We start from the raw sequence: 26,729 nt of genomic DNA on the forward strand, positions 1-26,729 counted from the left end.
CTGCTGTATAGCACAGAGAACTCTACTCCATATTCTGTAATGGCCAAGAAGGAAAAGAATATAAAAAAAGAGCGAATAACTGAGTCACTTTGCTGTACCTGAAACTAACACAACATTGTAAATCAGCTATACTCCAATAAAAAATAAAATAGACTAAAAATAGAAAGCAAAACCAAAATATAATCGTAGCAGAAATCCACTGTACTAAATATCCATCGTAGCAGGATCCAACAGTGGACCCACTGTTGACTCATTGATTCTTTCGTTCAACAAACATTAGGGAGCCACCTATTATTGTATACTGGCAAACACTATTCTAAGACACTGGGAATTCTTTTTTTTTTTTTTTTTTCTTAGAAAAGACATGGAACTTTATTTGGGTTCAAGTTCTACCTGTTTCTTTTTTTTTTTTTTGGCTGTTATGCTTTTAATGAATGGAGGGAGATACAAAATGCATGGATGCAAAAGAATGGTTTACATACTCATTAGCATAGTGATTAATGTTAATTTAGGGTTACACAATGTGTTAAACCTCATCTACAAAGTTTCCTGCAACCTAAGATAATGGAAAAGCTGCTTAAGTTTTTACTCACCACCTTTAAAGTTCTAAATGGTATCTGGAAGAACTAAAAAGTAATAGGCTCCTTTCAGCTGTGGTTACAACTCTAGTGAAGCTGTATGGCAGTGACACTGGGACTGTGATGTTTCCCCAAAGGGGCTTTCCAGATGACCACATCACAGTCTTTAAAGGTATTTCCAATAACAGGCAAGTTGAGTGGCTTAATAGTTTAAAAGTGGAAAGCAGCTACGATGTCTCATTTTAGAGAATTTTAAAACATGGTATCAATACCACCTCTTTCCTACAGAGAAACTTTTTAAAGCAGGGACATAACTTTAAGGATACTAAGGAAACATCGATAGTTTTCATAAAGCTTTAATAAACACCCCAAGGCACAAGTGTTCAAAACTTCCTATTCACTAAAATGTCACTGCATTATACTTTTATTAGAGGTATAGGTATGCTGTGCTTGCAGTGAGCGGACGTTTAATTTATGCCTAGTTAAAAGCACCAGGTGTCAAGTTCAGCTTTCATTTACACAGGATGCACCAATAACACTTAGGATAGTGAATAGTTCAAGTACATTTCCAACATACTTTGCTTTTTGTTTAGTCAGCACTGGAGTTCTGCTGCCTGTAGTTCTTCAGAATATTTTGGAAGAGGCTAGAACTACTCTGAACATAGTCTTCAAGCAATATGGAGCCCTTCTGAAAGAGATGTTCTTTCATAATAACATTTAGAGAAGGAAATAAAGACAGAGCTTGCAAAATCTGAATGTCTTTCAAAAGAAGAAAAATAATGTAGAATCTGGCACCTAAGCTAAAATGTTTTGTGATAAATGTCAAAAATTGCCAAGACTTTCAATATGTGTTTTGGTAAGAAAAAACCACTATACTGGCAAGGTTAATGATGTAAAATACAATAGTATATTAACTAAATAGAAGAATTCACCATTAATGAAAGAAAACCCACGATAAGGGAAGCATCCAAAGACTGCCAATCAAAAGGTAATTTTACTAGCTTTAGAATACATCAACACACTTTGATTATAGAACTATTTCATTTTTAAAACTACAGTGTTTTAATGTACTTCTAATAACCACCCAATCTAAGGAGCCATGGAGGCTTATGAGAAAGACCTACCCACCAAGATGCTTTTCTAGCATAGGGGTGAATTAATACTTCTGTAAGAAAGAACCTGAGTCACCTCAGCATCAACAAATCGCCTTTTTCTTTTACACAGTAATTCATAATTTGATAACTAATTTCTCTTTACTAGTTCGAAATTGGGGAGGAAAGGAACTACATCAGACCCAGAGACAATGATTTCGCAAGCCACAGTCACTCAGCTCATGGATTTGTGATAATCTGCAGAAAATTTGGTTGACTAGTACTTGATTCCTTCACATCTGTAGAGGAGTTCCATACAATCACTTTTCTTTATCAACTTTAAGCTGCATACAGGCAAAGAGATCACAAACTGCTGGAAGGCCATAACGGTCTGGGGGAAAGTTGTGTTCTTCCTGTAGGGGCGAATTAAGTAATACTTCCTTGGCCTTCTTTCGAAGTAGCCACTTGTCCTCTCCTGAGAATAACTGGCTAAGATTTCCGTTCTTCTTTCCTGGCAAGACCCAATCAGCTGTGTTAAAGGGACACCAGGCAGTGGCCAAGGGGCTTGTAAGCTTTTGTTTGCCAGCCCTGTCCTCTGTAAGAGGCATTTCCTTGTTGGGATATCCTTTGTGTGAGGGGGTCATGAGCCCCTCTGACAAGGGAGTGTCCCTTATGACTTGGAAGGAATCAGCAATTCTAGAAGCCCTTGCCTTGGGTGCCTTAGCTTGCTCTGCTACCTCTCTTCTGGATGGAGACAGCCACATGTTCAGGGAATCTTTACGTTTCTCAGGTCCAGGTCTTGGTTCCACAGGCATACCATTTTTATCCTTTCCTTCTTTCTTCAGAAGCCATTTACACAGAGCTTCCTTCTCGCAATTTTCATCACACACACACTCTGCAAAACTTGTACAGGGCTTATTGGCTTTGCAGACCTCCTCTACTTTATATGGATCTTGATGGTTCTGGACAAGCCAATCCTCAGTAGTCAGGCTGGGAGTGGACAAGGGTTTCTTGGCTTCCAAGTGGTCATTCAGGCATTTCAGACTGCCCAGGTTCTCAATCTCCACACCTTTGGGCTGGTTACCCTGACAACAGGTACAGGAATCGGACTTGACAAGCCAATCGTTCACATTGTAGGACGCCTGGAGCACCTGGAACAAGAGCTTAAACTTCTCACTGGTGGTTTCACAGCCGCCATTCTCGGGCTTCTCAAGCTTATGGGATTCCTGGGGGGCTACCAGCCAGTCAGAAAGATCCATCTCATCTTGATCAAGAGGCTCTAGATCTCCAAGCTTTTCGATTTCCATGGAGTAAGAACTGGCAGTAGAATAGCTGTTAGACTTTTGGTAACTTGGTTTTTCAGAAACTTCTTGTTGCTGACTCTTGTGGAGCCAGTTTTCCAAACCCTTTAGATTGCCCCAGACTTTATTCAAGAAACTGCAGGCTCTAGGAGACGTCTGACTGTTCTCCAAGGCCTGCTTCTGGTTGAGCCAGTTCTGGAGATTGGCACTGGGCAGGTAAGGAGCCTGGTGACCGACGGCAGGATTGCTTCCAAGGAGCCATTCACTGAGAGGGACAGCTGTGGTGCTGGATGCCGACTTCTGCTCTGGCAATGGGATATAGCCTCTCTTCTCTAAGAAGGACCCAATATTTGATGAACTAGCATGAGCTCAGGAATTTGAATGGTCTTGAGAGACCCAAATGTGTTGATTGCCTGGCACAGGGCAGTTATGTCGGCTTCAAAGAGGGGCGGGGCGCTCTCTGGGGGCCCAGGATAAAGCAGTGTCCTGCTTGCTGGGCAGCTCGTGCACTGGGGCCTAGCTTGAGAGGAGGAATAAGGTGCAGAAAGAGTACCTCACAGGACCAGAGTGGCTGCTCCACTAATAAAGAACCCCTTTTGAGGTGTTGTGATGCACGGAGGGACTTGGAGCTTGCTATTGGTGGAGTTCTCCGGGCTGAGCAGCAAATTAAAGATAACTTTCGAGAGGTCAAAGCCCAGATTCACAGCTACATAAGTCGCCACCTGGAATGCCTTCGAAGCCATGAGGTGTGGCTGGATGAACAGGTAGATCTCATCTATCAGCTTAAAGAGGAGAGGCTTCAGCAGCAGGCCCAACAGCTCTACTGGTTACTGGGCCAGTTCAACTGTCTTATTCATCAGCTGGAGTGCACCCAAAACAAAGACCTAGCCGATCAAGTCTCAGCTTGCCTGGAGAGACTGGGCAGTCTGACCCTCAAACCTGAAGATTCTACCTGTTTCTTAGTGTTGTTGTTTTGTTGCTAAGTTGTGCCCAACTCTTTTGCAACCCCGTGGACTGTAGCCTGCCAGGCTCCTCTGTTCATGGTATTTCCCAGGCAAGAATACTGGAGTGGGTTGCCGTTTTCTTCTCCAACTGGGAATTTCTGTAGCTGATACTCTAGTGGGAAAGACAGTAGACTAGATAAATGAAATACAGTGATTAGATGATGAGCACAAAGAAGAAACAGTAAGTGAGGGTAGGTGTATGTGTGGAGATTCTGGAAAGGGTGGCCGAGCGAGTCTATTGAGTTGCCATTTGGGGAGAGACCCACGCACCCCAATAGCTGTGCCCGTGTGCTCAGAGTCTGTCATTTGCTGTCCCCACCTGGACCTGTCTCCCCTGAGAAACGCACATGTAGGAAGTGTCGTACAGCCAGTCTCCCTGTGGCCTTTAAAATTTTTTTCTATCTCTGCATGGGCTGTTTTTTCAGCTATATTTGCCCTCTAACCCTAAGATTTCTTTACATAAATGAATCATACAGTGAGTTTCTCCTTATCACATTGTATCTTCCAGAGTGTGTTAGTATAAGACAGTGTGTCTGTAAGTCCACTCAAAGGCTTTGCAGAGCTCTGTGGAATGTTCTTTTGTGTAAACCGTGGTTTTTGAACAATGACTGGCATGTTACTTCCCTTAGCGACTTAATTTTTGTTCCATCCTCACATGAAACTTTGGAAATGTTAGCTTTTTCCCCCTTTTCTATTCATTCATTTCACCCTGGAAATGAAAATAAAATTCTTTTCAGAGTTGTGATATGCAGACTAAAAATTTACAAAATATAGTCAGTAGATTTCTGCAACTAATATTAATGGTTTAAATGTTGAAGTAGTTGAAGAAAATAACATTCGAAGGTATGTGAACAAAGAGATGCTCAAGTTAATTACTCTTGGGTATCACTGACTCCAGGTGTGAGATTTTCCGCTATTTAATACTTGAAGGGCCAGTGCAGAACAGGTACTCTTTTCATCAATAGTAGGTTTCACTTTTTCTGTACAATATAACATTAGGGTTTTGAATTGTTCTTAAGGGGGTTGTTCTCTTTGTTTTCAGCTTTTTTGTATCATTAAAGTAGATGAGGTCTGTATAGTCAAGGTCCATATAGCTAAGGCTGTGGTCTTCCCAGTGGTCATGTATGATTGTGAGAGCTGGACCATAAAGTAGGCAAGAGTGCCAAAGAATTGATGCCTTTGAACTGTGGTGCTGGAGAGGGCTCCAGAAAGCCCCTTGGACTGCAAGGAGATCAAAACAGTCAATCCCATGAGGGAGATCAACCTTGAATACTCCTTGGAAGGACTGATGCTGAAGCTCCAGTAATTTGGTCATCTCATGTCAACAACTGACTCATTGGAGAAGTCACTGATGCTGGGAAAGATTGAGGGCAGAAGGAGAAGAGGGCATCAGAGGATAAAATGGCTGGATGGCATTACCGATGCAATGGACATGAACGTAGGCAAACTTCAGGAGATGGTGAGGGACAGGGAGGCCTGGTGTGCTGCAGTCCATGGGGTCACAAAGAGTTGGACATGACTGAGCGACTGAACAACAGCAAAGTAGATGAGAATGTTAAAAGATAGGAACTTGAACAAAATCTCATGTGCAATAACGTGAGGGTTTCCTTTAAGAGTATGGAGGAAAATTTAGTACAAAGTTGTCTGTGTTATAAATGAAGAGGGCTTTTGAGTTAGATGTTTTATTTTATCACTATCATGGCTTTAAAAATGCACATATAAATGTGCATTAACTCTTGTTGTTTAACTCTTTGGTCCTGTCCTTAGAAAATACAGTTAACATTGGTGTTATGACATAATTAATATTTTGCACATAAGAATTGATTTTTGGAAAGTTTATTTTTTTGCTGTTTCTGTTGCAGGCCTGAGAAACTGACAGCAGTACACAATCTGCATAATTTCTGTTATCAATAAACCTATGAAATCATGTTTATAAATGTCCAGATTCATTTCAGATGTTTTTAGCAGGCTACATTTTAAGGCACTATTGTTTTGAACCACACAATACTGATTAGTACCTAGTAAACAGCAGTGTAAATGCTTACATGATTATGTCATTTAGAAATCATGCCACTGATTTCTGCGCATGATCAGTTTACCCATCAGGAGTGGCTCGGTTGTGCTTCAGCAGCACACAGCCCAGTAGCACGCTTGTCTCTGGCTTCTGCTATCTGTCCATCATGTGTTGGTGGGGGTGCTGTTCCGTGCTGTCTGTTAGGCAAGTGGGCTGATGGAGATGCTGGTGTCTGGAACGTGGGAAGCTTGTGAAAGACAGGTGTCAAATCTCATGGAGGCTCTTAATTGCATTTTCCTGGAAGTAAACAGCCTGTTGGCTCCATGTTACTACAGGTCAAGGCGTCAGGGTCCATCGGAGAAGTGTCGTCAGGTGGCTCAAGAGCAAGTGAGGGTGTGGATTTGAGAAGGACCACTTTCTTACTTGTAAATACAGGGGATAAAATAAGAGGATATCCAGGGGAAGACTGAGGGAGTGGAGAAGCTAACATTTGGGCATCTGCTATGTTCTCAGTGCTTCAGATATTTTTATTTAGTCATTATCACAAGACATAATGAGTCCTAGAAATGATTTCTCTCTGACTCTTGAGAGGACTGAATGGATGGGATTAATTAAGAGTGAAGAGATGGCTTGTGTAGTGTGGTTACCAACCTGCCCCTTGGAGTCACACACTGACGTTAGAATCCCCTCAGGCTGTGGCTTAGGGCAAGTGGCTTAGAATTATTTCCTCATCTCTAAGACACCGATAACAGTGCATGTTATGAGATTATTGGGAAAATTAAGTGAGACATGTTGAGCGTTTAACCCTGGTAGCTCAGAGGTTAAAGCGTCTGCCTACAATGTGGGAGACCTGGGTTCGATCCCTGGGTTGGGAAGATCCCTGGAGAAGGAAATGGCAACCCACTCCGGTACTCTTGCCTGGAGAATCCCGTGGACGGAGGAGCCTGGTGGGCTACAGTCCACGGGCTCGCAAAGAGTCAGACATGACTGAGCAACTTCACTTTCACTTTCTGAGAAATTGAGTGCATTCAATGGTGTCTGTCACTCATATTTATCTATGTGTGTGTGTGTGTGTCTGTATTTTTTCTTTGGTTTTATTTGATTTCCCAAGGTCTCATACCTTGTGAGTTGTGCATGTAGGAATGGATAGAATCAGGGCACTGGACTGTCTCCCACAAAAGCCTGTCTTCTTTTCACTGGTTGGTTGGTTGAGTCGCTAAGTCGTGTCTGACTCTTGCAACCTCATGGACTGTAGCCCACCAGGCTCCTCTGTCCATGGGATTCTCCAGGCAAGAATACTGGAGTGGGTTGCCATGCCCTTCTCCAGGGTTCTTTTCACTATAGGGCCTTAAATATTTGCTGCTGCTACTGTTAAATCACTTCAGTTGTGTCCGACTCTGTGCGACCCCTAGACGGCAGCCCACCAGGCTTCCCCATCCCTGGGATTCTCCAGGCAAGAGCACTGGAATAGGTTGCCATTTCCTCCTCCAATGCATGAAAGTGAAAAGTGAAAGTGAAGTCGCTCAGTCGTGTCCGACTCAGCGACCCCATGGACTGCAGCCTTCCAGGTTCCTCCATCCATGGGATTTTCCAGGCAAGAGTACTGGAGTGGGGTGCCATTGTGATTGGAGGAAATGAGAAGTGGAGAGTGATGAAAGTGTGACTGAAAAGTATACATAAAAGCTGTCATGTGTTGATTGGCTCCTATGGGTTAGGTATTTTACTTATGTCATTGCATTTAATCTCATTTCGTTAAATAGCCTGGCCAAGATTTTGGAGTTCACCTGGAGGGCAGGGCTGGGCTCTGATCTGAGGTCTGTCTCGTGTCCACTCTACCCTCTCATCTTTAGTCTGTGCTGTCTCCCTGTACGTAAAATCATGAAATTACACTGACCTTGAAGGATCAGGTCAGAGTTCTGGAAGCTCTTGAGCCCTTAGCAGGTTGGAGCTGGTCACACAGAGAAGCACTTCTGACTGGGGGCTATTTGCAGTTCTGAGGGAGGTATGGTGATACAGGCTCCAGCTTCAAAGAAGTCTAGTGGGGGACATAAGCCCAATTGATGTGTCTTAATGGTCCAAAATGGCTGGTTTCTCCAGTAGAGAGGACTTCAGGGAATGCTGGTGGAACTTTGGGAAGGGTCTGGAATTGAGAATTAGTCAAGGAAAATGGTTGCAGAGAGTTGGACACGATTAAGCGACTAAGCACGCAAGCACACACATGCAAGGAAAATATGACTCAGAAATTATCAATTCTCTCCTGTCCCCAGCAGTTAGAGGAAAGAGTTAAACGCAACAAAAAAGTGGTTTGTTCATGGTTGATGCTGTAACCTTGAAGACTGTTCAAGACTTTTTAGTAGTGTGTGTGTGTGTGTGTGTGTGTGTGTGTGTGTGTGTGTGTGTGTGTGTGTGTATAAGTTGCTCAGTCATGTCCAACCCTTTTGTGACCCCATGGACTGTAGCCCGCTAGGGTTCTCTGTCTATGGAATGCTCCAGGCAAGAATTCTATAGTGGGTAGCCATTCCCTCCACGGGATCTTTCAGACCCAGGGCTCGAACACAGGTCTCCTGTTTTGTAGGCAGATTCTTTAACATCTGAGCCAGGGTGGTAGAAGATAAATACAATGAAAAAAGGTCATCATCAAAAGAGAGGTTTTAGCGTGGGGGTGGGACCGTGCACAGCTGGAAAGGCTGCTGGTTTTCCTTGTGGACCATCTGAGAATAAACACGGGCCATGGGGCACTGGTTATGGTGGATGGTTTGGGTCATCTGGAGTGGGGTCACAGCTGGTGAGCGCAGTTCTTTCCTTATACCTGGGGCAGATGGGTGAGTGATAGGCTCTGCCTCCCATGAGCACCCTGGTGCCCCTTGCAGCAGGTGACCTGGGGCTTCTGTGATTTTCCTGACAGCCTTGAAACCTGGGTGTCCTCACCTGGGGGTCAGAAAGCAGTGTTTCTTACGTTTCCTCTTCTGAGTCATCAAAGGTTTATGTTGTTGTTCAGTTGCTCATTCGTGTCCAGCTCTTTGTGACCCCATGCAGCACACCAGGCTTCCCTGTCTTTGACAGTCTGCTAGAGTTTGCCCAAACTCATGTCCATTGAATCAGTGATGCCATCCAACCATCTCATCCTCTGTCATCCCCTTCTCCTCCTGCCTTTGGTCTTTCCCAGCACCACAGTTTGAAGGCATCAATTCTTCAGTGCTCAGCCTTTTCTACTGTCCAGGCCTCACATCCGTACATGACTACTGGAAAAACCATAGCTTTGAAAGGTCCGTATAGACAAACAAACCTTTGCCTACAAAAGTTTATAGGATGCTTTCAATGGGAGCCCTCTTTTCTGTGGCTTTTGTATTTTCCTTTCCATTTGTGGTATGTTAAGTTTTGTATTGCATACCGATTGAACCCCGGTGACTTGGTAAAATGTGAGGATGTTTTAATTTTTTTAAGTGTTCCCCTTATTTTTTGCTTTCTGCTTTTGGTTTTATAAAGCATAGTTTCATACATATGGCACCAAATGTATTGTCAGTGGTAAACATTTTTTTATTGTCTATGTTTACTGACAAAATCTAAGATTCTTGGAATAGACAAAATTGAAATGTGATTTGGGTTTCTGAATAGGAATTGTGTAGTCTAAAATTTCATATCTTTTATTTTGGATACATTTCTGCATAATAAAAAATTGACAAAAATTTGAACTGACTTTCTTTGAATACTTAAAGAATAACCAATAAAATTGTTGCCAGAAATCATGCTACTCTTGGCCCCTAAAGTCACTGACACATAGGGTGTAATGTGTAGGATACTGCCAGCAAATCTGATGCTCTGCTCTCTTGGAAATAAATTTATACTTGGGGGTAGGGTCACACCCATCATTTGCATATTGTCTGTGTTGAGCCCAATACCACAGGGTGTTAAGTGTTTACTGTCTACCTTTTGTCGAACATTTTTGCATGCCTGGGCCATGTGGAGCAGTTCTCAAACTTTGGGGTCTCTGGACCTTTTTACACTCTTAAAAATTATTGACGACCCCAAAGAATTTTGTTTATGTATATTGATATTTACCATACTGGAAATTAAAACAAATTAAAAAACACGGTTTCAATTCACTTAAAAAAAAGAGTACTAAACTTGCTGCATGTTAACATAAGTTATGTTTTTAGGAAAAATAACTATTTTCCAAAAACGAAAACATGAGTGAATTGAAGATTTCTCTAATGCCTGGCCTAATTGGAGACAGTTATGTGCTTAGATCTCCATCTACTTTCCATTTTTGCTCTTTGTTTTGGTTGAAGGATGAAGACAAACCAACCTTTCTCTTCCCTTTCCCAGCCATAGATTTGTGTATTTTAATGAGCTGTTCAGCTAATCGTAGCTATTCTGTTACTACAGTTGATCCTTGAGCAGTGTGAGGTTTAGGGACGATAGCCATCCATGAAGTTGAAAATCCGCTTATAACTTGTAGTTGGCCTTCTGTCTCTATGGATTCAATCCACTGTAGATCCTGTGGTCCTTTTAAATCTGTGCCAATGGCACCGCGCAGATCAAACCCCTTGTTCAAGGTCAACTAACTGTACATCACAGCTCGACATGGGGTAGTTTCAGTGTTGCAATATGGAATCTGTAAATATATAAATAGATGTATCATATTGGGACTTTCCAATCTGATGGTATATCCTGCATTTTGAATGGATCTTTTTTTAAACAATATAATTATTTTTAAAAATTTATTTATTTGGCTGTGTTGGGTCTAAGTTGCGGCATGTCAGATCTTTCACTGCGGTTCACAGACTCTCTGGTTGTGCTGAGGGCTCAGTAGTTGCAGTGCGAAGGCTTAGTTGCCCTGCAGCATGTAAAATCTAAGTTCTGGACCAGGAACTGAACCTGCGTCCCCTGCCTTGCAAGGTGTATTTTTTTTTTTTAATACTTCATCTTGCTTTTATCAAAATGTCTTAGAATAGTTTAAGTAGAGTATCTTTTTAGCGAAACAGATTAACTTTTTAAAATTCAAGTTTAATTACTTTATTTCCTTCACAAGGTGTATGCTTAACCACTTTACCATCAAGGAAGTCCCTGAATGGATCTTTTATTCACATATTTAAAAAATATTATGCATTGAAAATTAAAAAAATATACTGGTTCACTATCCAGAGGTTGAAACACAATACCAAAAAAAAAAAAAATCACTTTCGTGCATATCTCCACTGATCTTCTCAGAAGAGCCTGGAGGTTTGCGGACGCTGATGTACCTGTACAGAGCAGGAACAAGTTCCAGGATTTTGGTTGACACAGTGCCTTGCAAGGCGGTGACAACCTATAGTGGACACAAGTTTTATAAAGTTCTACTGGGTTGGCCAAATTGTTCATTTGGGTTTTTCCATAACATGGAAAAACTTGAGTGAACTTTTGGGCTAACCCAGTATTTTTATGCTTGAATGTTTACACTTTATCATTAGCAATGCCTCAAGGGTCAGTTATTACTTTTACTACTTCATGAAGGGCATTCTAAAGTCAGCCTTTTTGTTCACTTCTGGGTTTTGTTTTGTTTTGTTTTGTTTTGTTTTAATGAAAGTGCTTGGCAGGGAAGAATACTCTTAATAATTAGGATGAATAGTTTCTGTTTGCTACTGTTATATTGGTTTGTGCTGAAGTAACAGTGGTTTTATCCACCAGTGCTTTTCATCATTTGTGCAAATATCCACACAGTGCAAAAGGCAAGTAACATCTTGGTATTTTTATGAGCGTAGTTTGATATCGAAGAATGCCTGTTAAAGGATCTGAGAGGTCACTGGGGTCTGCAGACCACACTGTGAGAACTGATGGCATAAAAGGTTTAAATGCCATTTTCTGTAAGCAGATTAATGCCACTTATCTACATTGCTTCCTTTATTTTCTAACAATTATAATTTATGCAAGTTTGAATAATGTAACAGATACCAGTGTGCTGCTTACATTGGCTAATGCAACTCATCTTTCAGGTAGAATTTTATTTTTTTTAATGTCAGATTTGTTAAAAAAAAAAGAAAAAAGAAAGTTTACTCTTTTTTCACTATATTAGGTTTTGAAAGTGTAACTTGAAAGTATTTGTGATCATGAAGTAATTTACAGATGAATTACCGGCCACAATTATTGTCTCTTGAAATTATGAGATATTATTATGATTATTAGTTTACTTATGATGACAGTTAATTAAACATTTTCATGTTCTTGAATACTCCTCCAAATAGAGAGGACATGAGTTTGGAAAATTAGCTCTGGCACTTGATTTCCTGTTTATCTGTGTTAATAACTGTGTGTATGTGAAATATTGTGATTTATAATACATGTGTCTATGTAACCCTTTCTGCTTCTGAAACCCTTGAGATTTCCTAAGTGATAAGAGTAATAAAAGTGCCTTTTGTTTTTACTAACTACTTTCAGTCATCAGTTCAGTTCAGCTGCTCAGTCGTGTCTCTTTGCAGTCATACCTTTGTGTTAATGGGGTGACGTTTGGGAAGCCCTTGTGGATGGAGCTAGTTGCTGAGGGACCACCCTTGATTGGAGGTTTGCAACTTTCAGTTGAAACTGAAGGGGCTGGAGAGTGAGTTCAGTCACCAAAGGCCAGGGATTTAATTAACCATGCCTGCATAATGAAGCCTCCATAACACCCCAAAAGTGTAGGATCTGGAGAGCTTCCAGGTTGGAGGACATGTGGAGATCTGGGAAGGATGTTGCTTTTGGGGAAGGCATGGGAATTCCGCTCCCCGCCCCACACACCTTACCCTGTGTGTCTCTTCTCTCTGACTGTTCCTTACGCTTTCCTTTTATAACTAACCAGTAATGTAATAAGTGGGCTTCCCAGGTGGCATTAAGTGGTAAAGAATCCGGCTGCTAATGCAGGAGACGCAAGAGACTAGGGCACGAGCCCTGTGTTGGGAAGATTCCCTGGAGGAGGGCATGGCACCCCACTTCAGTATTCTTGCCTGGGAAATCTCACGGACAGCGGAGCCTGACAGGCTACAAAGAGTCGGGCATGAGTGAGCACCCCCTCAATCTAATAAGCCAGTGTTCCCCTGAGTTCTGAGGGCTGAACCGGAGGGAGTTGTGGGAACCTCTGATTTGTCAGAAGCACAGGTGACAGGTGATAACCTGGATTTGATATCGACATCAGAAGGGGGCTCATCTTATAGGACTGAGCCCCCACCCTGTGGGGTCTGATGCCATCTCCAGATAGATGGTGTCAGAACTGAGTTAGATTGAAGGATACCCAGCTGGGTCACAGGACTGCTTGATGTGTAGAAAATCACACCTGGTGTCAGAGGTGAAGTAGTGTTGTAGTGCAGTATTGAGAGTAGAGGAGACACACAGGAGAAGTGTGTGTGCACATTAATAAAAATTTTTCAGATAATTATTTCACTGCGTGCAATTAAGACAATTTTTTTTTTTTATGGAAATCTTAGAAAGCTTTCTGCTATAGATACATGCACTTCTGTGGTTGACCACTAGATGTCGCAAGAGCCCCGGGAGCCCCTAAAGGGTTGCCCAGGGCGGGTAGAAATTGAACATTGTAGGCTCTAGACCTTCACATATTTCACTGTTTCCACATGATCGATGCCAGCAGAACCTGATACAGTGTGATATATAGAAGCAAGGTATGACTGGAATAATGAAATTTCAAAAATAAGCCCTTTTAAAGGAGGGTTGTAATAGTTCTGTTGGGGATTGTAAATGTTTCAGGCGCACTTGACGCTGGTTTCGTTCCTGGCGTTCGGGTCTCTCTTTTTTGTTTTTTATGGAAAGATGGATTGAACTTCAATTTAAGAATATTCGGTAATCCCTCTCAGGACATACTGTAACAGCTGGTATTTTTGTGTTGTAGTAAATCGATTCCATACAACAGTCAGTAATAATCACAACTGGGTTCTGACAAATTCCAAAGCATTTTCAGTAAGTTTAGCCAAAGAAAATATCATGATTACTACAGAAATTTAACTCAGTTTGAAAGTTAAACCCAGCAACTCCGCTTCGTTCCACAGAATATTAACCATTTTCCCCGCTGAGATTTTATCAAGCCACTTATTTTTTTTTATTGATATACTTGTATATGTTCTGGGGAGATAATTACCTTGTAGCGTATATTTCTTAAATAATACATTTTTGGAAAAAATTACTTTGAGTGTTTACTGTGAAATAAAAGGTGAGAAATGCTACGATAAAATCTTCTATCTAAGGCATACATGGAAGGCTGCAGCATCAACTCAGAAGGATGTTTTGATGTGAAATGTAAGGTGGTTTTTAGTTTTAATAGGATGTTTGTTATAAGCATAAATAGATTTATTATATGCTGTATGTGGTTTATGAAATTGAAACATTGTAAATTCTTTAAGGCTTGAAGAAAGTTGTAGTTTGCATGGTATAGATTATGTAGTATGTGCATTTCTGTAGTTAGGTAATCTGTACCATACAAATTGTGATTTATGGCATAAAGAACTTAAATTACATACATACACACTATAATAAATACCTGCATATATACGTTTTGTCCTAATGGTAGAAATATGTGTGCATACATTTTACAAATTATAACCGTTTTTCCTTTTCTTCTCGGCAGCAGAACAAAAGTTTACTAATTGAATGCATTTTTAAAATTATGTATGGTCTGTTTTTTATTTTCTTTGTGTTTGAATTGAGGAAAACTTTTATGTAGTTGACTCTGAATCTGGATTGTTAGGATAGCTTATGAAAACAAACCAGTGTTACCTTTTAAAATTATGAGGGAAAATAGCTTCAGAGATGTGTGTTAATGAAACCTGGATTTTCCCTTTTTGTCTTATTTTTAGCTTAGTGATTTGTATTTTCACTTGGTATTTAGAATAACTGCCATCGCATTTTTAATTAACACAGAGAGGATCTCTGTATGGATTTGTATGCATATTTTCACCACGTCAACCTTTGTAACATAAAACAGAACTCAAGACACTGCATCCAGTTACTTGGTCCAAGATAGTCTTTTTGATGGTGAATATTTTTATAGTAATATTTACTTTGATAATTAAAAAGCTGATTTAGAAAGCTTTAATAGAATTTTATAGTTCGGGTTTCTTCATGAAGAATTTGGCGAGCTCATTTTCTTTATTCTGTAATGTGAATCAGCAATTTAAACGCTTTTAAGAATTGAAGTGAGCCAGTTTTTCAAATGTTTACAGTATCAGTTTTTCTTGTTAATATATGTTAAAATATGCTTTTAAATCACTGATCTTGCTTTATAGAGAACGAGGTGTTGGGGGGGAATGCACTAAAAAGTGAGTTTAAACACATTGTGTGGTTCTTCTGATTTCTGAAAAATGTAAATGTGGTGTATTTTCCGTTATTAGGCAGCTGTGGTCCAAATTTAAACCACATGGCCTCCTTCTAGGTGTCAGGCCAAGGTAAATTTTAATCTTGCTACTTTGATGTTTTCATTTTATAATCTCATTACCTGAATTTAAAAAACCCAGTCATCATATTCATTGTTTGCAGTATGCTGTTTTGTATCCTCTGGCTCATTGGAAGGTCAAGCAATTCTAAATTGCTATTATCTTCATTTGCACATAAGGAAATTAAGGCTTAATAAGGTTAAACAACTAGATCACGGGGCTAGCAGGATTAGAGGCTAAGCCAAACACTAGAGCCCCTTGCTTTTAGTTATTACACAATAGTGCCTTTACTGCTTATTTGGGGATAAACATTACTGAAAACAGTTATTTAAAGAATCAATATTTTTCAAGATCCAGCAAAGCTTAGGTTTTACTACAACAATTTATTTTCATTTATTAGCTTGGATTGTTAGGTTTAGTTTAGATTATCAACAGTTCTGTAAATCTAAAATGACATCTTGCTTTAATCCTAATATTCTTTCAAGGTCGTTTGTGATCTTCAGTTAGCAAATTTGCAGTTGTTGTATTAGGATGATCTACTTAAATTAGTTATAAGTTGTTGACAACTTACAGACTCTTTTCTACATTTAGAAATACAGTTTAGAATTCTAATGAAGGGGAAGAGTTTTAGAATGACACTGGCTTACAAAATCTTCCTTAAGTCCTCCATCTGTGCCGTCAGCGATTTTCAAAGCAACTGTAAAAATCTTTACAGAAGGCTTGACACATGCACGAAGAACTTGTGTGTTTTTAATTAGAAGTCCCACGTCAAAATCAAAATCTCTCCCACTTCCTATTTGTCTGTGCTCTCTAGACGAAAAACGGTGAAGCTTGTGATCTCATAATGTGTTGGGATCGGCATTTTGAATTAGTTAAAGCAAGTTGCAATGTAGCCATCCTGCCTCTTCTATTTTTTAATGTGTTCCTTTTCTTTGTAGAAACGGCCTGCACGGGGACACACAGATCTCGGTAGTCGGCCCGGGAGTGGTTGCAGGGGTTGGCATCTCGGCCGCCTTCCAGGGGAGTGAGTTGGCAGCACTGGGCCGGCCTCAGCATCATGCCCGCGCTGTCCACAGGCTCGGGGAACGACACAGGTACAGAGCCCATGAGGGCGCTTTCCTTCCCATCCTTATAAACATCCTTTCCACCCTGAAAACCGGCGTTGCTTTAAGCCAGTGCAGACAGGTCGTGCTTGTTGTTCGGTAACCAACCCCAGGGCCATCACCTTGGCTTTCCAGGATGAACGTTACCTCCGTGTGGGCTGAAGTGGCTTTCTCTGGATAGTGACGGCTCCTGCTGATGCTCTTGTCCTCTCTTGCGCTTTGGAATAATGTCGTATATTTACATTTTTTTTTTAACTAAGTTTTTTAAAGATACAGAAGAGTGTGGACAGTTTTCATGCTACTCATATTAGCCTCCACTCCAGTTTAATCATAGCTATGAATTTCTTGGGCCATATTTGCTCAGACCTCTCATTTTTTTCTCTATCCCCCCTGCCCCCTCCTCCCCTCTTTTTCCGTTTTCTTTCTTCCTGTCTAGAGATAAAAACTGTTCTGCAGTTGATATATGTCATTAAAGGACTCAATTAAAACAAACATTTCACCTTGTTATCACTTGTAAGAATTAGTGATACTTAGAATAAAGATTTCCAAGAAAGGGAAAAAAGCTCACGCATATAGGTACGTGTGAAATGCCCTCCTCTGCTCTGATTCAGGAGGTGGGGTGGGGGTGGTCAATGCCCCTTTTCTGGAATTCCCGAGTTAGCACTTAAAAAAAATGTAAATTCCTGGACCCTCCTCAGAATTATTAAAACAGAATGTAACTGGGGTTGGGGAGCTGTAGCTTGCATGTTTTTTTTAAAGTTGTCTAGTTTTATTGAGAGTGAGTGGGGGCTGCTCTCTAGTTGTGGTACATGCTCTTCTCAGTATCGGGGCTTCTCTTGTGTCAGAACACAGGCTCAGTAGTTGGAGCACACTTAGCTGCTTCCTGGAATGTGGGATTCTCCTGGATCAGGGATCAAACGCTTTGTTCTCTGCATTGGCAGGCGGATTGTTATCCATTGCACCACCAGGGAAGTCCAGCTTGTGTTAAGACCACTCGAAAGCAGGGGTGGCATAGAATGTGACTGTGAGGGATGTCCTTTGTGGCACTGACCACACTGAATTGGTCCCCACAGCCTTCTGCAGCCACTGAGACCCATCTCATCCTGGACAGGCCCGGGCACCGTAGGTTCGAAAGAGCCGAATCACAGATGTGATTTTGTGTTGTGTAGGTTACCTGGCCTTTTCGTTTGCACTGGGTACTCAGGTCATTCTTTGCTGTTTCAAGCTGAGATACACTTATTCACTTTGGCGAATTTTGTCTCCTCTTTATCCATCAAGAGTGATGTTTTTCTACTGTGATTTATGCTGAGCATTAGTTTTACTTAGGAAGTGATTTTGATTTTTAAATTGCATGAAAATCTTTTTTTCTTAAGACGTGAGCTTGGAAGCAGCTCCTTTGGAAAAAAAAATTTTTCTCTTTTTCTTTTCAATTTTATATAGTCCCACATTGTGTTCGACTATATAAAATGAATGATTTAAGTTTCCGTAGTGGTTTGGGAAATTATAGATAAAATTTATTTGAACCATAAATTTGCTACACTTTATGTAATGAAAAAGTTTTATGCTTTGCCATTCACCAAAAAATGCCTTAGTTTAATTGAATGCAAAATATTTTTGTTGATTATACTTAACATGGGGAATGATTAAAATGGAGTATTTATAGTTTAGGCGTCAATCATAAAAAATACCATAGGCTGTTTAGAATGGAGAAAAGATACTCCATACTGCCTGTTTGGTGCACACCTCAAATGCTGCTGTGACAGTGCAGCAGTATTGCAGTGTGGCTTTGCAGTATTTTTTTGCCCAGCATGTACCAACAAGGTTGGAAATGGCAGAGGAGACTGTTACAAGAGTCACTGCGGTCAGGGGAGCCCCAGGGTGTGGGCACCTGTGATGTGCTCAGATTCCCTGTCCTTCCCTGGAGGCCACATGCCCTTGGCCAGTCAGGGGTCATTGTTGCTGTCAGCGGGTTGCTTAGCAAGGAGGTTGCTGTTCTCTCAAGTCTCCCAGGGAACAGTTAGCATAGCTGAAGGCAGACCTCATGGAAGAAGAGGGGACGACTCACAGTGATCCCAGAGCTCACGTGGGGAAATACTTCTGTGTAAACTTCTTCCACTTCTTCTTTCTCTAACAGCAAACAGTTAGTTATACAAGTAAGGCAGAAGAACATTGCTGCCATCAAAGATACATAGATACAAAAGGAAAGAAATCTTTTCAACCACTTTTCTCCCTCACCCTCCATCTCCTTTTCTTTCTGTTTGATGAGTGTCCTGCAAGAATTTTCTGTACATTAAACATTTACATGCATGCATATGTAATTTTCTGTACATTAAACACTTACATGTATATGTACGTAAAAGTGTATGTACATAAATAACATTGTTTTGTTTTTTTCTTTGTGTTTTAATCACAGATTTTTATCATACTCTATGGATTATTCCATAGCTTTTCTTCTACACCAAGTACTATGTCTCAAAGAGGTATTTCTATGAGGTGTGTGTGTATGTATATGCCTGTATATATAGATATATGGATATCGTCCAATTTCTTTTAAGTGAATGCATAGTTTTCTATTGTGTCACAGTTTAACGAACCAGACTACTCTTAATGAAAGCCCTGGCTTTGTTACTTTTGTATTATTTTAGGAGAAAAGATGTATGCATTTAATAGATGTTGCCAGATTGTTCTGCAGAGGGGTTGGACCACTTAACAGTATGTGGACATTGCATTCAAAATCATTTCCCCTGTGTTCTTGCCAATATTCAGTATTATGTCCTTATCATTTTTACCCATCTGATGGGGGAAAACAGGGTGTCTTAAGTGTGAAGTGTGCACCACTCCTGACATGGAGCACATTTTCACTTTTTTAATGGCCATTTATTCCTCTGGTTTGTTTGTTCATATCCCTTTCCCATCATTCTATTGGTTTATCACTTTCTTATTTATTTGCAGTATCTTTTTATTTGTGTTTTGGATATTAATCCTTTGGGTCATTTTAGGTTGAACACCATTTTTCCTCATCAGTCATTTGTCCTTTTTTTCTTCCTTAAGTAGTACCATTGTTAAATAGAAGTTGAAAATGTTCATATGGGCAGGTATATTCTGAATGGTGAATGCTTTTTTCCTTCTGCTTAGGAAGACCTTTCCAAGAGGATTTCAAAATCTTATTTTAATAATTAAAAAAAGTTGTATTTACATTATTTGGAATTTCAGTCCAACTAGTTTGCACATGGAAGGAGACAGGGATCTAATCAAATCTTAACATATTTCCCTGTTGAAGAACCGGCAGTCTCTGTGTGCCACCTACTCTGGAGGAGAGTGTGTCTTGCCCCCTTTCCTTCCGGGTGAAGTATCCATGTAAGTTGTTTGGAATAATTTGTCTCTTCTCTCCCCTCAATTTATTCAGTCTGTATCAGTGTGGATTCTTGGATGTTTGTTTATACTTTGGGACATCACCCAGTTCTACTTCATTTATTTGGTTGTTCAAATTGCCCCAGCTTTGGGCCCAGGAGCTTTTCCAGTTCATTTCTTTGACATACCCCCATCCACGGAGGGTTTGTTTTTAATGTTTCCTCCCTTTGGGCACGATGAGGTGCTCCGGGTTGATCTTGCCATGCCCCATTTAGAGGCAGCCAGTTTTCAAAGGACCACTGGTTACTGTTATTAGGGAATGGAGTAGAAGCCAAGGTCTGGATGATAGCTTTGCACAGTATGGTTGCACGTATATGAACATTTCTATATGCAATCATCTGTAAGTATATTAAGCTAAATATGAGCATGGCTCTGAAGTTTCCTTAGGCTTTCCTTGTGTTTGATGACATTAATGGTTTTTGTGAGTACTTAGTGATGTCTCCAGCTCTAATCCGTAGGAAATAAGTTGTTTTGGCCTCTTTCTCTTGTCTGTAAATCCCACTGGCTGCCATATATCCACCATCCTTCTACCTAATTATTTATTTACACAGTTTATGTGTATAGTAGTATCTGAATTGTTACCTGTTCTCTTTGGAAAACAGCTTTTATCAACCAGAGAGCTGAGCTTGTTTTGCTCCTGTGATAGTACCATTCTGTTCTGCATTTTATGGGATCATTCTTTCCCTGCATAGTGCTTAAATGTTTTATAAATAGTTTTATAAATTCATTAGGTCTGGATTTTACAAATATCATATGATGTGAAATATAATATATATACAGAAATGCATATAAAACTTTTTATAATACAGTTTTAAAAGTGATTATGAGTCAAGTGACCACCACCTGAGTAAAGAAATTGAACACTCTGAGAGCAATCCAAGCACTTCTTCCCATTCAGCACCTCCTCTTCCCTGGTAGCTCAGACTGTGAAGAATCTGCCTGCAACACAGAAGACCTGGGTTTGGTCCCTGGGTCGGGCAGATTCCTTGGAGAAGGGAATGGCAACCCACTGCAGGATCCTTGCCTGGGAAATTTCCATGGACAGAGGAGCCTGGTGGGCTATAGTCTATGGGGTTGCAAAGAGTTGGACATGACTGAGCGACTCACACACATACACACACACACACACACACACACAACTTCTTTAGAGATGGACAGAAAAGGAAAAAATTGCTACCTCACACGGTGCACAAAAAAATACGTTTTAAACATCCCTAGGCACTTTGGTTTAATTTTGCCTGTCGTTGGAATTACAGTGAATGAAATTTTTTTTTTTAGGTGACTATGTAGAATGTGAAAAAAATAACAAATTATAAAATTTTTTAAGTGGATACATAAAACAAATATTACAAAATCCAGAGGAAAAGCAAAATATTTTAACTGCTTGACATACCTCTGTACTTGCTTTTCTTCTTTATTTTTTGACTATCTACTTTTTGATTGTCTCTGCCTGTGACAATGATATTGTAATACTGACTTTAAGACCATCTGGTCTGTAAAGGGGAAGCGCAGGTTACTTGTATAGATGGTACTTCTGACACACAGTGGTTCTGACACCAGTTCTGTGTTTTTTTTTTTTTCTCTGTGACTCCAGCTGGGTGTCTTACAGTTCAGTTCTGACACACATTGACGCACCTCACAGGTTATGGGTGCAGCTCCCTGAGACTTCCCACCATTTCAGATACCGATTACAAGCAATAGGTCCTCAGGTTACCCCAATTTCTGTCTAGTTCGGCTGCAAATCAGAGGTTCCCATAACTGCATGCTTGCATTCAGTCATGTGCTAGAACAGCTCAAAGGACTAAGGGAAACATTTACCTTGTCTTTGTCAGATTGTTGTTGTTTAGTTGCTAAGTTGTGTCTGACTCTTTTGAGACCCCATGGACTGTAGCCCACCAGGCTCCTCTGTCCATAGGATTTCCCAGGCAAGAATACCGGAGTGGGCTGCTCTTTTCTTCTCCAGGGAATCTTCCCAACCCATGGATTGAACTGATGTCTCCTGCATTGGCAGGTGGAATCTTTACCATCTGAACTGCCAGGGGAGCCCTTTGTCAGGTTATATTATATCACATAATAAAGGACATGGTGAAGGATACAGGTGAAGAGATACCTAGGGTGAGGTATGGAAGGGTCCAGAGATCAGAAGATTCTATCCCAGGGAGTTGGGGTCCATCAACCTCCTGGTGTGTAGAAACTCACTGGACCCATAGTACTGGGGTTTTTATGGTGGCTTCAGCATGTAAGCGTGACCCATGATTAACTCCACCTTCAGTCCTTTCCTTCTCCTCCAGAATGTGGGAGTGATCCTGTCTCTTCATCTCTTGTATCTGTTGCTCACTGTGGTCCATGTGTAGTGATAGCTCATGGTATTGAATAGTTTTAATTTTCATTTCTTGGTTATTTATGAGGTTGGACACATTTTCCCATTGGCGACTTAGATTTCCTCTTTGCTGAAGTGCCAGTTTAAATCTTCCACTCATTTTTCAAGTGCCTGGTCTTCTGTGTAGGACATGTTTTTATGTTATGGATCCTGTGCTTCATAAGCTTTGCTGGTTACCCGTGTGATACCATCCTTTCTCGATCTGGGGCTCTCTTCTCCTCCATGCTTCCTTCCCTGGCCCACGTGTAGAAGGTGCACATTTCAGCGTAGCTCATTACCATGGACTTAGTGGTTAGTGATGTCTATGTTTTATTCATGAAGTATTTCCTTAGCTTACTACGGTCAGGAAGTTGCTCCTCCTTTCTTTTACATTTTGATTGTAATGCTCTAGAACAGATTTTCGTATAAGGTGTGAGTTGGGCTCCAGGATGTCCAGTTGTCCACCATGAGGTTGTGAAGACCACCTTCTCTCCCCTGCTCGCACAGCTGCCCACTAGTACCCTGGTAACAGTGTTGATGTCAGTGTGACTTGTATCATCCTCATTTTTAGTTCTAGGTCTCAAAAGGAATTACGTCAACGTTTCTTGTTTCTTCTTTGTCATATTTGCTTAAGGTTTTGTTCACGTATGCCATTTATTAGATTAAGGAAGTTTCCTTTTGTTCTTAGTTTGCAGAAATTTTTTTTTAATGATTAGCCATTGAATTTTGTCAAATGCTTTTTATTTATTCATTGTAATCAATATAATTTGTTTCATGTAAATCTCAATATAACAAATCTCACTGATTTTTAAAACCTTTATTTTATATTGGGGTATAGCTGATTAACAATGTTATGATACTTTCAGGGGAATAGCCAAGGAACTCAGCCATACACGCACATGTGTCTATTCTCCCCTGAACTCCCCTTACATCCACAGAACACTGAGCAGAGTTCGTTCCATAGGGTATACAATAGGTCCTGGTTGGTTTTCCATCTTACTTAGATGTGTGTGCCTATCCATCCCAAACTTTCTATCCTCCCATCCCTTCCCTGGCATCCAGTCTGTGAGTCTCTTTCTGTTTTGTAAGTTCATTTGTATCATTCCTTTTTAGAGTCTATGTTTAAGGGATGTCATATGATACTTCTCTTTCTGTCTTACCTCACTTAGTATGACACTCTCTAGGTCCATCCATGTTACTGCAAATGGCATTATTTCATTCTTTTTTAATGGCCGAGTACTATTCCATTGTATATACATACCAATAAACTGTGGAAAATTCTGAAAGAGATGGGAATACCAGACTACCTGACCTGCCTCTTGAGAAACCTATATGCAGGTCAGGAAGCAACAGTTAGAACTGGACATGGACCAACAGACTGGTTCCAAATAGGAAAAGGAGTACTTCAAGGCTGTGTACTGTCACGCTGCTTATTTACCTTATATGCAGAGTACATCATGAGAAACGCTGGACTGGAAGAGGCACAAGCTGGAATCAAGATTGCCGGAAGAAATATCAATAACCTCAGATATGCAGATGACACCACCCTTATGGCAGAGAGTGAAGAGGAACTAAAAACCCTCTTGATGAAAGTGAAAGAGGAGAGTGAAAAAGTTGGCTTAAAGCTCAACATTCAGAAAACGAAGATCATGGCATCTGGTCCCATCACTTCATGGGGAATAGATGGGGAAACAGTGTCAGACTTTATTTTTTGGGGCTCCAAAATCACTGCAGATGGTGACTGCAGCCATGAAATTAAAAGACGCTTACTCCTTGGAAGGAAAGTTATGACCAACCTAGATAGCATATTAAAAAGCAGAGACATTACTTTGCCGACTAAGGTCCATCTAGTCAAGGCTATGGTTTTTCCTGTGGTCATGTATGGATGTGAGAGTTGGACTGTGAAGAAAGCTGATCGCTGAAGAATTGCTGCTTTTGAACTGTGATGTTGGAGAAGACTCTTGCGAGTTCCTTGGACTGCAAGGAGATCCAACCAGTCCATTCTAAAGGAGATCAGCCCTGGGATTTCTTTGGAAGGAATGATGCTGAAGCTTAAACTCCAGTACTTTGGCCACCTCATGCGAAGAGTTGACTCATTGGAAAAGACTCTGATGCTGGGAGGGATTGGGGGCAGGAGGAGAAGGGGACAACCGAGGATGAGATGGCTGGATGGCATCACCGACTCGATGGACGTGAGTTTGAGTGAACTCCTGGAGATGGTGATGGACAAGAACGCCTGGCGTGCTGCGATTCATGGGGTCACAAAGAGTCAGACACGACTGAGCAACTGAACTGATACACATACCACATCTTCTTTGTCCAGTCCTCTCTCAATGGACATTTAGGTTGCTTCCATGTCTTGGCTATTGTAAACAGTGCTGCAGTGAACACTGGGGTGCATGTATGCTTTTGGATCATGTTTTTCTCTAGATCTGTGCCCAAGAGTGGGATTGCAGGGTCATGTGGTAGTTCTATTTTTAGTTTAGTTTAGTTTTGTTTTGTTTTTAAGGAGCCTCCCTACTATTCTCCATAGTGGCTGTATCAATTTACATCCCCAACAACAGTGTGGGAGGGTTCGCTTCTCTCCATACCCTCTCCAGCATTTATCATTTGTGGATTTTTTGATGATAGCCATTCTGACTCATGTAAGGTGATATCTTATTGTAGTTTTGATTTGCATTTCTCTAATGATTCGTGATGTTGAACATCTTTTCATGCGTCTCTTGGCCATCTGTATGTCTTCTTTGGGGAAATGTCTATTTGGGTTTTCTGCCTATCTTTTGAATGGGTTTCTTGTTTTAATTCTGTTACATATCATGAGCTGTTTGTAACTTTTGAAGACTAATCCCTTGCTGGTCACATCATTTACAAATATGATCTCCCAGTCTGTGGGTTGTCCTTTCATTTAGTTTATTGTTTCCTTTGCTGTGTAAAAGCTTTTGAGTTTAAGTAGGTTCCATTTGTTTATTTTTGTTTTTAATTTACATTTTTCTGGGAGATGGATCGAAAAAGATACTGTTGTGATTTATGTCAGAGTATTCTGGCTATGTTTTCCTCTAGGAGTTTGGTAGTGTCCAGTCTCACATTAGGTCTTTAATCCATTTTGAGCTTATTTATGTATTTGGTGTTAATGGTCTAATTTCATTCCTCTTTTTTTTTTTTTTTTTTTTAACATGTCCAGTTCTCCCAGCACCATTTGTTGAATAGACTGACTAATCTCACTAAGTTTTGAATGTCAAACCAACTGGCATTTTAGGGATAAATCCAATTTGCTCACAATTTATCATCCTTTTCATATAGCCTGCTTAATTTGATTTGCTCACGTTTTACGTCCAACTTTAATATCTATGTTTATGAGCAAGTTTAGCCTGTAATTCTGCTTTCTTATTATCTCAGATCTTCACGGTTGTGCAGTGTGTTGGAAGGGGTCTTTACTACCTGGCTAATTATTTTGAAGTTATACTTTCTCTTTCTCTTTTTTTAGTAGCTATCTTAGAAATTACAACATGCACCCTTTATTATAAAATCTCCTCTTAATCTGTACCTTTATTGTTATCCTGTATTCTTGCCTAGAAAATCCCACGGGTGGGCTACAATCCATAAGGTCTGAAATAGTTGGACATGACTGAGTGAGCACACGTGGACAACTGAAAAAATCCAAACAATGAAGAGGCTTTTATTTCATCTGTAGAGCATCTTACAATTAGGTATTTTAATCCAAAATAACTTTTCTAATGTAGAAATCTTTAGAGCTTCCACTATCAAAGGTCTGCTTCGTTTATCTATTGATCAGTGAAGGCCTGCTGATGTCCAGCTCTCTGTGTGATCATGTCTGACGTGCTTCCATTGCCTTCATTTTGAAAGGTATTCTCACTAAGCATAGAATTCTAGGTTAGTATTGTTATTTTTTCAGTGTACTAGGAGCCAGAAGATGAACACATGATATCTTAAAAGCTGCTGTATAGAAATGAGTTGTTAGGCTCTATGTGTTCACGGTTCCCTTTCACAGCAAGTCGAGCTCATTTGACATGTGATTAACTGGTAGCTGTTCTCTGTGAACAAAAAGCAGTGTGTGAATCTACGTTTGAGTATAGTTTTTTTTTTTTTTTGGTTATAGTCTACATAGGGCTTGTGTTCCTTTTAAACTGAAGCTGTACACTTATTTTCATCCTTGTCTCTGCTCACACAATGTTTATGAGCCAAATGTGGAGATTCTCTCCAAGTAGTGTGGGTTTTTCAGTGGTAAATAGAAAAATCACCGAGTGGCATTTTCTCCCAGGGGCTTACAAGTGGAGTCTGTGTCTCAGCTTCTGTCCTGCCCATAGTTTCTTGCAAAGGTATGGTCAGCATCTGCCAGCATGACTACGTGATAGCAATCACTCTTCCTCGTGCATACCTTCACCATTGTGGAGTCCAACAGAATCATCTCAAGCAATAATTTTGCCAGTAATTTTCATTCATTGCGTAATATTTGTCTTT

The 26,729-nt window shown here is 40.5% G+C and overlaps 2 protein-coding genes across 6 annotated transcripts in view; one reads left to right on the plus strand and one right to left on the minus strand.

Moving 5' to 3' along the window:
• MPP7 (MAGUK p55 scaffold protein 7) overlaps positions 1 to 26,729 on the plus strand; it is a 238,470-nt gene that overhangs the window by 45,639 nt on the left and 166,102 nt on the right. For all 5 annotated transcript variants that reach the window (XM_015099631.4, XM_060397456.1, XM_060397457.1 and 2 more), the window contains exon 2: positions 16,316 to 16,471. In XM_015099631.4, coding sequence (XP_014955117.2) covers positions 16,435 to 16,471 — 37 coding nt within the window. In that variant the 5' untranslated portion in view covers positions 16,316 to 16,434. The remainder of the gene's footprint in view (positions 1 to 16,315; positions 16,472 to 26,729) is intronic.
• Positions 1,510 to 16,436, minus strand: LOC101119745 (nuclear receptor coactivator 4-like). The gene is given in 7 exon segments (XM_060396840.1): positions 1,510 to 3,338; positions 3,341 to 3,486; positions 3,529 to 3,752; positions 4,899 to 4,954; positions 11,170 to 11,296; positions 16,025 to 16,187; positions 16,339 to 16,436. Coding segments are annotated over 7 exon segments (2,190 nt in total). The 3' UTR covers positions 1,510 to 1,962.

The sequence above is a fragment of the Ovis aries genome, chromosome 13 (genome assembly GCF_016772045.2).
Source record: "Ovis aries strain OAR_USU_Benz2616 breed Rambouillet chromosome 13, ARS-UI_Ramb_v3.0, whole genome shotgun sequence".
Lineage (NCBI taxonomy): Eukaryota > Metazoa > Chordata > Mammalia > Artiodactyla > Bovidae > Ovis > Ovis aries.